The sequence below is a fragment of the Archocentrus centrarchus genome, chromosome 22, assembly GCF_007364275.1.
Source record: "Archocentrus centrarchus isolate MPI-CPG fArcCen1 chromosome 22, fArcCen1, whole genome shotgun sequence".
Lineage (NCBI taxonomy): Eukaryota > Metazoa > Chordata > Actinopteri > Cichliformes > Cichlidae > Archocentrus > Archocentrus centrarchus.
Window position 1 is genome coordinate 16,225,563 of NC_044367.1, and position 12,097 is coordinate 16,237,659.

At 41.5% G+C, this 12,097-nt stretch overlaps 1 protein-coding gene across 1 annotated transcript in view; it reads left to right on the top strand.

Moving 5' to 3' along the window:
- aqr (aquarius intron-binding spliceosomal factor) overlaps positions 1-12,097 on the top strand; it is a 74,172-nt gene that overhangs the window by 53,377 nt on the left and 8,698 nt on the right. Inside the window, exon 32 of the mRNA XM_030719166.1 lies at positions 2,892-3,062. Within this exon, the coding sequence (XP_030575026.1) occupies positions 2,892-3,062 (171 nt within the window). The remainder of the gene's footprint in view (positions 1-2,891; positions 3,063-12,097) is intronic.

The following is a 12,097-nucleotide window of genomic DNA, read 5'->3' on the forward strand; positions in this document are numbered from 1 at the left end:
TTAGTGTAGACTTTTCTGCTTTACAAGCTACATTTTAAATTGCATAAGAGCAGTGGTGGATTTTACTTACAGGTACCCTGGATTTATATCTCTCATTACCAATAATGTGTTTGTATCTACTTTACAGTGCAACTGTATGTAACTCTCTCTCCTCTGTCCCTGTTTGATCATTCTATCCTCTGCAGTCCTTATGTAGGCATGGACCACTGATCAAACCTCAGTAGATTAGATCTGACCTTGTTATGGTAGCCAGCTTCTTTTGGGGTTTGATCTTATGCATGTTAGACCTGCGAATTAAAGAAAGAAATCTATAAATGTCACAGATTTTAACTTAGATGTCTATTTATTCTTTATATGCTATATTGTCAGAAGTATTCACTCACCCATACAAATCATTGAATTAAGGTGCTCCAATCACATCCATGGCCACAGGTGTATAAAACCAAGCACCTCAGCATACAGACTGCTTCTACAAACATTTGTGAAAGAATGGGTTGCTCCCAGGAGCTCAGTGAATTCCATGATAGGATGCCCCCTGTGCAATAAGTCCAGTGATGAAATTTCCTTGCTACTATATTCCACAGTCAACTGTTAATGGTATTATAATAAGGTGGAAGCAATTGGGAACGACAGCAACTCAGCCACAAAGTGGTAGGCCATGCAAAGTGACAGTGGCTCAGCAGCTGCTGAGGCGCATAGTGCACAGAGCTCACCTGCTTACTACAGAGTCAGTCGCTACAGACCTCCAAACTTCATGCGGCCTTAGGATTAGCTCAAGAATAGTGCGTAAAGCGCTTCATGGAATGGGTTTCCATGGCCGAGCTGCTGCATCCAAGCCTTGCATCACCAAGCGCAATGCAAAGCGTCAAATGCAGTGGTGTAAAGCACCCCACCACTGGACTCCAGAGAACACATCTCCATCAAATCACGCTTCTCTATCTGGCAATCTGATTAATGAGTCTGGGTTTGGCGAACAGTATTTGATCTGACTGTGATGTGCTAAGTGTAAAGTTTGGCAGAGGGGGGATTATATTGTGAGATTGTTTTTCAGGAGTTGGGTTCAGCCCCTTAGTTGTAATGAAAGGAACTCGTAATGCTTCAGCATAACAAGACATTTTGGACAATTTCATTCTCCCAACTTTGTGGGAGCAGTTTGGGGATGGCCCTTTCCTGTTTCAACATGACTGCAGACCATTGCACAAAGCAAGGTCCATAAAGACATGAATGAGCAAGTTTGGTGTGGAAGAACTTGACTGTCCTGTACAGAGGCCTGACCTCCACCTGATAGAACGCATTTGGGATGAATTAGAGGGGACACTGTGAGCCAGACCTTCTCATCCAACATCAGTGGACCTCACAAATGCATTTCTGGAACAACGGTCAAAAATTCCAATGAACACAGTCCTAAACCCTGTGGAAAGCTTTCACAGAAGAGTTGAAGCTGTTATAGCTGCAAGGGGCAGGCCAACATCATATTAAACCCTATGAATTAATAATGAGATGTCACTCAAGTTCATATGTGTGTGAAAGCAGATGAGCAAATACTTTTTGTAATATAGTGTATGTGTGAGATGCGTATTTTTGGCTTTTGTAATATGAGTGTGGTTTTATAAATCTTTAAATACAGAGGGTCACAAGTAACATTTACTGTGCTGAATCCCCCTTTTTTGGACAAATATGTTATGATCGTTAAAGGTTTGTGCCATTTGGAGGCAGGTAATGAGGGAATAAAGAACAAAGGATGTCATTGTTTTTGATGTGCTTATTCCAGTGCAGCTGGATTGGGAACTGTTGATGAATCTGCATGCATTATTATCAAAGATGCGAGGCTGCAGTCCACATTTAATTGAAACTGAATGAATAATACATGATGTTTCCTTTTTTTCTTTTCTTTTTTGGGTTTCATTTGAAGGGCAGAATGTAGCCTTGGAACCAGGATGAACAAGCTTAGGAATTTGATTGAAAAGTTTCATGAATAAGTTTTACATGCATTCACACTGGGAGGAAAACTTTGATGTAGTTTTAGGTCCTGGAGATTTGTAATACAAAATGAGAGATAATTATTTCAGATAGGTGTATTGGCAGGTTATAAGATTGTAGTCATTGTCAGTGTGATTGTTTGAATATGTACTTTTATCTTACTGTGCTCCTGTGATGTTCTAGAGGTGAGCATTTTATATGCACATTAGGTAACCTGTTTTATTGTTTAAGTGCTTTTCATTGCCAGTTTCTGAACAATTGCTAACTAAAAAGAGACTGTCCCTGACTTTCTTGGTTGCCTCAGACAGTCTGGGGACTAATGTGTATGTGAAAAATGAGGTTCTGATTTTCCGTGAAAATCCAAAGGGTGTGACTACAATCTCTAGTGGTAGCTTAGCAATGGACTCCTGCATCAACAATCAGTTTCGTAGCTAATTATTCTAAATTAATTGATCTGCCAGTTTTTCAAGCTTAACTTCATCAGATTTGTGCAACATAGTAAGTAAACTCTGCTGTCGTGAAACTAGTACAACACACATGACCTACAGTAGTATAAAATGGTTTAGGACAGGCTTATTTATGTATCTTTTCTTTTTTTTTTTTTTTTTTTGGCTTATGCAAGCAAATACTGTTCAGGCATGTGTAATGTGTGAGCAAGACTGGAATTCACTTAATAGTCCCTGGTGTCAATATTAACAATGGTTTTCTGAGGTTATCAAGACCTCCTTTATCACGGGCTTCAATAGGGACCGACTTTTTTGGAGTGACTATCTAAGGAACTGCAACATCTGACACTTTAGCACATGCTTCATTTTCATTTTTCAGCCCCAGAGGTTTGGCAGCACTGATTCTGTTCATTTTAATAATATAATATTATTCTTACCAATCCTTCTATCTCTCTCCTTGTGAAGAACCTGGCAGAGGCAGAGTATTCTGTGGCTCTATACATGTACATGCGTCTGTTGGGCTACCCTTCTGACCGCATCAGCATCCTCACCACCTACAATGGACAAAAACACCTGATCAGAGATGTCATCAACCAGCGCTGTGCTGGAAATCCATTCTTTGGTCAGCCCCACAAGGTAAGCGCCATTTGAAACAAACCTCAAAGTTTAAGAAGCACCACAATTTTATGTATCATATTATAAATGCACAAACAAGATGTGATAAAAATCCCAGTGTTAAGTGACTGTACAATTCAAATGGCACATAAACACACTCCATTATTGGAGGTTATTCCTAGGAAGTACTGGGCTTAACAGTTCTGCAAGTATTCAGTCAAGCATAATTGTTGCAGAGTACATGTTGGTGTACTTTTTAACCTTCAAAATGTGCTCGTCACTTTTTACGTGCACTGCATTTCATTTACCAACACTAAAACATACTTGATTATACATGTGTGATCATACTCTTGCGGGTAACAAATTTGTTCTCTCTTGTGTCAAAGGAATTCATTATCCCACTGGACATGTTTTTACCACCTATATATGCATAGGGGTACAACTAGTTTATTGAAGATGCATAACACACATGACATGTACATGTTTCTTCCCACCTCCGGATGCCAGCTCCGGTTAATGCACCAACCTCTTGTCCTCCATTGCACCGAGAAAGATATTCACAGCTCTCAAAGCCTCTTGCAAGGATTTTCAAGTGTTTCTGCCACTCATTAACAATAATGTGTAAACTCTTCTTTTTTTTTCCCTGTTCAGTTTAAGTAGAGTTTTATATTTGAACTGGAATTTATCGTTGTACAACTTAAAGTAATATTGTTTTAGTGTTATTATTCGTGTTGGGTAGAAGAAAGAGAGTTGTTAAAGGCAAAGAAAAATACAGGTGTGTGCAAGCATTTGAAAAAGTTGTTTGAATGACTGAGAATAGAAGGAGAGTAAATTCTGTGCATGTTCATCCCTGAGGGATACAGTTAGGTTGTTTTCTTCTATCCTGTATTATTCCCCTGAACTTCTCTAGTCTTTCCTCTTTTCCTTTCTTTACAGCGTGTTAAGTCAGCAACCCGCCGGCACAGTTTCTCATCCATTTTCTGTTTGTACTGCTAAATGCTTTTACTCACTAGCCTCAGGTTATGCTTTTCCTCACTCTTCATTCTTTTTCCCTACACACATTATCTCACCTTTCTTCGGTCTCTGTTCTTTTAGGCTTTTCACACGCTTAAAAGTGTCGCAGACTATTTTGGCATTCCAGTAAGAAAATGCCATATCAACAGTTATTTGGAGTGTTGTTATGTCAAGTAGCATAGGGTCAGCAGAAGCATGCCTTCAGTAATATTGCGATAGGTTCAGACATGCATATTTTTTGCTTCTTGTCCAGCATGAGTGCTGAAGTCTCCACACTGACTAGTATGTCAAAGGAAAAGAAAAGCTTGAGCACTAATCCAGCAAGGTGTCATGGTATATTATCTATGTTAGAAGTCATTCTATATACAAATATACTTTTTATTACCCACAAATGCCAGGAAAATATCAAATGCAATGTTCTCATTCCTAGCATTTGTTTCAATGTCTCACTATGGGAATGTGCCTCCCTGCATATTCCTCAGAAGCATTTATCTCATTCCACAATCCTGAATGGCTGGTGATTGCAGCGCCACACACCGTTACGTAGCTTCTGCTACAACATAGTAATTATTCAAACACCTCTTCTTCCTTTGAAGCATATCTCAAGCTGCGAATAGGGTAGCTAGCTTTACTGTCCATAGACAGGCTAGCTGTCTTTTTTGCTCGTCTCTTCCTGAGCCGGAGTCTTCACCATAGACCAGGGCATCCTACCACGTACCCTCCGGTAAGGTGGTTTATTTGTACGATTTAGCACACCTTTGTTTTTTGTTTTCTTGCTGTAGTTAGCAAACCAGCTAAAACGCAGTCATCATCCAGCTAACAAAGATGAACCTCTCATTCCATCACATCAGAGGAAGCAGAGACTCCGGGGCTTGACTCTGCGTTTGTACCAACAAAATGTCGAGTAAAGATACACACCAGGTCTGCTCATGTTGTCTCGGGCTGGAACATGCCCAGCTTGAAGCCCGTGGTTCATATGGTCACTGTGCCTGGTTCACCGTGAAGAGTCTCTGGCGATGGTTAGTGTGCCAAGCTAGCTTGTCGGGAAGAGATCCTTACTTATCCACAGCCAGGATTGCGGCAGATGGTGGTGACAAGGAAGGAATCGCGGAAGCCGAACTGTGACCTGGCATCTGCTGGGGCTCATAGCTGGACCTAGCTGCAGGGGCCCCGCCGATGGAAGATATGTTAGAGTTGGATTATGAGCATGATGAGGACATTTCAGAGCTCCTCATATCTGACGATGAGGTGGAGCTGTTGAAAGAGGTAACGATCTCATGGAAGGACCCACCTGTTCAGCAGAAGCCCAATGGGGGGGGGGGGGGGCTTCTTCCCTAGATTTTGAGGTAATGGAGAAGCACAGCTTACTCTACATGCCCCTTATGGAGCCATTAGTCGCAGCCCACCTCAATCCACAGGTTACTCCCGCTGTATAGGGACGGGCTCTCCGAGGCAAGGGGGGCAGTTTTTCACCCACATCCAGTGTGCCTGGCATTTTTGGCCTGGCCTGTGAGTGGGTCACTCTAAGCATGGTAGGCCTTCCTCAGATGGTGATTACAGTTAAATGACAGTTAAAGTGTACTTGGTTGTCATTGCTGCCTGCCACATGGGGTTTGGCGATAAAACAGTTAGCCACCACCCTTTGATTTGCCATTTTATGCTACTCCCTGTCTCCAGGCTGCTGGCAACCCCTTGGGACTTAGCAGTGGTTTTGGATGGGCTCTGTGGCCCTCCATTTGAACCTCTGCAGGAGGTCAATTTAAAGCATCTGTCTCTGAAGCCAGTGTTGGTGCTGGCTTTAGGGGTCTCAGTCCAGGACATCTGTACTTCAGCAAGCTGGTCTCTCACCTCTCACTTTTGTCTGATTCTACAAGCTGGATGTCTCTGCTCCAAGTGTAGCCCAAGCACTACTGAGCTCTGGGTCCTCACTTGGATAGGTGGACTACTACGATCACGTCACTGTCACTGGTGTTGGCTCTCACTGCGGTATTGTATCACTTCCTGTTCCTGTTTCGGAGCACAGTGTTTTGCTGTCTGTTAGCTGTTATATCTGTATAACTCGATTTATCTGGATAATAACATATTTTAGTGTAATCTTCACCTACTTTAAATAGCATACTCTTTGCTGAATCACCTGTATTCACATTACTCACTTTATTTGTTTTTAGAAATTCGCTAGCTTAGCTCAGCTAGTAGCTTAGCCCTTAGCCGACTCACTACCAGCATGGCTTCTTCTCCTGTCTCTCCTGCACTTTCCTGCTCTGGGTGTCACATGTTTAGTTACTCCTCGGCCTCCTTTAGCAGTAACGGTACTTGTAATAAATGTAGTCTGTTTGTAGCTCTGGAGGCCAGGCTTTCTGAACTGGAGACTCGGCTCCGCACCCTGGAAAATCCTACATCTAGCCAGGCCCCTGTAGCGGGTGCGGACCATGGTAGCTTAGCCGCCGTTAGCTCCCCCCCAGCAGATCCCAAGCAGCAGGGAAAACAGGCCAGCTGGGTGACGGTGAGGAGGAAGCGTAGTCCTAAGCAGAAGCCCCGGGTACACCACCAACCTGTTCACGTCTCTAACCGTTTTTCTCCACTCGGCGACACACCCGCCGAGGAACAAACTCTGGTTATTGGTGACTCTGTTTTGAGAAACGTGAAGCTAGAGACACCGGCGACCATAGTCAAATGTCTTCCAGGGGCCAGAGCAGGCGACATTCATGGAAATTTGAAACTGCTGGCTAAGGCTAATCGTAGATTTGGTAAGATCGTTATTCACGTCGGCAGTAATGACACCCGGTTACGCCAATCGGAGGTCACTAAAATTAATATTGACTCGGTGTGTAACTTTGCAAAAACGATGTCGGACTCTGTAGTTTTCTCTGGGCCCCTCCCCAATCAGACCAGGAGCGACATGTTTAGCCGCATGTTCTCCTTGAATCGCTGGCTGTCTGAGTGGTGTCCAAAAAATGACGTGGGCTTCATAGATAATTGGCAAAGTTTCTGGGGAAAACCTGGTCTTGTTAGGAGAGACGGCGTCCATCCCACTTTGGATGGAGCAGCTCTCATTTCTAGAAATCTGGCCAAATTTATTAACCCTCCTAAAAACTGACTACCCAGGGTTGAGACCAGGAAGCAGAGTTGCAGTCTTACACGCCTCTCTGCAGCTTCTCTCCTCCTGTCATCCCCCCAAAACCCCATCCCCATAGAGTCGGTGCCTGCTCCCAGACCACCAAAAACCAAAGCTAAAATCAGCAAAAAACTATTTAAGCATAAAAATTCAAAAACAATAAATAATACAGCTTCATCAACTGCACCAAAGAATAAAACAATTAAATGTGGATTGTTAAACATTAGGTCTCTCTCTTCCAAGTCCCTATTAGTAAATGATTTAATAATTGATCAAAGTATTGATTTATTCTGCCTTACAGAAACCTGGTTACAGCAGGATGAATATGTTAGTTTAAATGAATCAACACCCCCGAGTCACAGTAATTGTCAGAATGCTCGAAGCACAGGTCGAGGAGGAGGATTAGCTGCAATCTTCAATTCCAGCTTATTAATTAATCAGAGACCCAGACAAAGTTTTCATTCTTTTGAAAGCCTGACTCTTAGTCTTGTCCATCCTAATTGGGAAAATCAAAAACCTGTTTTATTTGTTATTATCTATCGTCCACCTGGTCCCTACTCAGAGTTTCTGTCTGATTTCTCAGACTTTTTATCTGATTTAGTGCTCAGTTCAGATAAAATAATTATAGTGGGTGATTTCAACATCCATGTAGATGCTGAGAATGACAGCCTCAACACTGCATTTAATCTATTGTTAGATTCAATTGGCTTCTCTCAAAATGTAAAGGAGCCCACCCACCACTTTAATCATACTCTGGATCTTGTCCTAACATATGGCATAGAAACTGAAGACCTAACAGTATTCCCTGAAAGCCCCCTCCTGTCTGATCATTTCTTAGTAACATTTACATTTACTTTAATGGATTACACAGCAGTGGGGAATAAGTTTAATTACAGTAGAAGTCTTTCTGAAAGTGCTGTAACTAAGTTTAAGGATCTAATTCCTTCATTGTTATGCTCTTAAGTGCCATGTGCCAACACAGTGCAGAGCAGCTACCTAAACTCTGCTCCCAGTGAGGTTGATTATCTCGTCAATAGTTTTACATCCTCACTGCGTATAACTTTGGATACTGTGGCTCCTCTGAAAAGGAAAGCTTCAAATCAGAAGTGCCTGACTCCGTGGTATAATTCACAAACGCACAGCTTAAAGCAGATAACCCGAAAGCTGGAGAGGGAATGGCGTCTCACTAAATTAGAAGATGCTCATTTAGCCTGGAAAAAGAGTTTGTTGCTCTATAAAAAAGCCCTCCGTAAAGCTAGGACATCTTACTATTCATCATTAATTGAAGATCAAAGAACAACCCCAGGTTTCTTTTCAGCACTGTAGCCAGGCTGACAAAGAGTCAGAGCTCTGTAGAGCCGAGTATTCCTTTCACGTTAACTAGTAGTGACTTCATGGATTTCTTTACAAATAAAATTTTAGACATTCGAGAAAAAATTATTCATAACCATCTCAAAGATTATTCTTCATGTTCGGCTGTTTTCAGCACTGCTGGTATTTGTTTAGACTCTTTTGCTCCAGTTGATCTTTCAGAGTTAACTTCAATAGTTATTTCCTCCAAACCAGCAACATGTTTATTAGATCCCATTCCTACTAGACTGTTCAAAGAAGTCTTTCCAATTATTGATGCTTCAGTCTTAAAAATGATCAATCAGTCTTTATTAGTTGGCTATGTACCACAGACCTTCAAGGTGGCTGTAATTAAACCTCTGCTTAAAAAGCCATCACTTGACCCAGCTGTCTTAGCTAATTATAGGCCAATCTCCAACCTTCCTTTTCTCTCAAAGATTCTTGAAAGAGTAGTTGTAAAACAGCTAACTGATCATCTGCAGAGGAACGGTTTATTTGAAGAGTTTCAGTCAGGTTTCAGAATTCATCACAGTACAGAAACAGCATTAGTGAAGGTTACCAATGATCTTCTTAGAGCCTCTGACAGTGGACTCATCTCTGTTCTTGTCCTGTTGGACCTCAGTGCAGCTTTTGATACTGTTGACCATAACATTTTATTACAGAGATTAGAGCTTGCTATAGGTATTAAAGGTACTGCACTGCAGTGGTTTGAATCATATTTATCTCATAGACTCCAATTTGTTCATGTAAATGGGGAGTCTTCTTCAGACAGTAAGGTTAATTATGGAGTTCCACAGGGTTCTGTGCTAGGACCAATTTTATTTACATTATACATGCTTCCCTTAGGCAGTATTATTAGAAAGCACTGCATCAATTTTCATTGTTATGCAGATGATACTCAGCTTTACCTATCAATGAAGCCAGATGACACACATCAATTAGTTAAACTGCAGGAATGTCTTAAAGATATTAAGGCCTGGATGACCTCTAATTTCCTGCTTCTAAATTCAGATAAAACTGAAATTCTTGTTCTCGGCCCCACAAATCTTAGAAACATGGTGTCTAACCAGATACTTACTCTGGATGGCATTACTTTGGCCTCCAGTAACACTGTGAGAAATCTTGGAGTCATTTTTGACCAGGATATGTCCTTCAATGCACATATTAAACAAATATGTAGGACCGCTTTTTTGCATTTGCGCAATATTTCTAAAATTAGAAACATCCTTTCTCAGAGTGATGCTGAAAAGCTCATTCATGCATTTATTACTTCTAGGGTGGACTATTGTAATTCATTATTATCAGGCTGTCCTAAAAGCTTTCTGAAAAGCCTTCAGCTGATCCAAAATGCTGCAGCTAGAGTACTGACAGGGACTAGAAAGAGAGAGCATATTTCTCCCATATTGGCTTCTCTTCATTGGCTCCCTGTTAAATCTAGAATAGAATTTAAAATTCTTCTCCTCACATACAAGGTCTTGAATAATCAGGCACCATCTTATCTCAAAGACCTCATAGTACCATATCACCCCAATAGAGCACTTCGCTCTCAGACTGCTGGCTTACTTGTGGTTCCTAGGATACTTAAGAGTAGAATGGGAGGCAGAGCCTTCAGCTTTCAGGCCCCTCTTCTGTGGAACCAGCTTCCAGCTTGGATTCGGGAGACAGACACCCTCTCTATTTTTAAGATTAGGCTTAAAACTTTCCTTTATGATAAAGCTTATAGTCAGGGCTGGATCAGGTGACCCTGAACCATCCCTTAGTTATGCTGCTATAGGCCTAGTCTGCTGGGGGGTTCACATAATGCACTGTTTCTCATTCACCTTATTTACTTTGTTTATACTCCACTCTGCATTTAATCATTAATTGATATTAATCTCTGGCTCTCTTCCACAGCATGTCTTTCTCTCCCCTCAGCCCAACCGGTCGCGGCAGATGACTGCCCCTCCCTGAGCCTGGTTCTGCTGGAGGTTTCTTCCTGTTAAAAGGGAGTTTTTCCTTTCCACTGTCGCCAAGTGCTTGCTCATAGGGGGTCGTTTTGACTGTTGGGTTTTCTCTGTATTATTGTAGGGTCTTTACCCACAATACAAAGCGCCTTGAGGCGACAGTTTGTTGTGATTTGGCGCTATATAAATAAAATTGAATTGAATTGAATTGAATTGAACTACTTGCTAATATCTGGCAATTGCTTGAGATAAATTTGTCTGGCAATATGGGAAATGCCATTGGGAAATTCAAAATCTTAAATGATGAATCTTGAATTTCCCATAGTGAGACATCGAAACAAATGCTAGGAATGCAAACTTTAGTTTACTTGCGTAACCCCAGTTCTCAGAGTAGCATGAGTGAGATGTCTCACCAGACAGCCTTTCTTGCTGGGGCGAAGCTAGAAGAGGTGCTTACCTTGAATAATGATTATGTTGTAGTGCAAGCTCCTTAAGGGTGGGTGGCTCTGCCCAACGTAGTCATTGCAATCACCAGCCAATCAGGATCGGTGGAATAAGATAAATGCTTCTGCTTCTGCAGGGAGGCACATCCCCATAGTGAGACATCTCACTCATGCTACTTTGAGAACTGGGGTTACAGAAGTAACCTAAAGTTTTTGCTTTTCACTCAGTATTTTGTGAACTTTACCTCCCCAACCCAAATGAGCTTTGAAGTTCAAATCTCATTTGTTATTACTGTGTAGATAAAAGTGAACCAAAGTATACAGAGGCCATTTTGTCCAAAAGCAAGCAGGAAATATGCAGGTCCCTCCAAGTATGATAGCAATTTGGAGGCTAAAATAACAGTTTATTGTACTATCCACAGGGATTGGGTCTTCACCGATTCCCTGCTGCTGTGTATGTCTTTTTTGCTGTGCAACCCTACCTTGTTGCTTTGTTTTGAAGTACATTCCATGCCCTGACAGCTAGCCAAAAATGTTGCTTAGCCATGTAAAATGTCCTGCAATGTCAAGACATAAAGCATCATTCATTGTGCTCATGGCCTTAGTCAGTATGCATACCCAGTAATAAAGTGACAGGAGTGACAGGTTGTTAGATTTGCTGAGATGAAAGATAGCCAGAGACGGAGAGAGATGAAATAGAAAGAGGGACTCTTGTGGGAAAAAATGCTGAACAGCTGAAAGGTCATAGCGCTGAGCACTGTGTCCACAGTGTGTCTGACAATGTGTCACAAAGGGTAAAACAGCGCAAATGTCAACAGCCAGCTTACTTTACTGTTATAACTTTAATTAGAAAGAAAAGCAGATGAAGGCCAGTTAGCACCAGTCACAGTCCCAATGTCAAATATACTCACTTAAGCTTTTTACTGAATTCCAAACAACAGTATGTGTGCAATTATGCATTTTTCTTGTTCTTTATTTTATTCTGTGAATTTTACAGAAAACATTCATTCCGCTCTCTTTTCTTTGATTATACATTTTAAACATAAAGATAGTATTTATTTTCTGAACCTTGCTCCAAAGAAGTGCTGGAGCTCTGGCCAACTGTCAGTTTAACTATCTAGTTAGTAAGAAAATACATCAACTGGGTCAAAGAGAGATGAATGCAAAGTGACAAAGTACCTATTTAAGGTT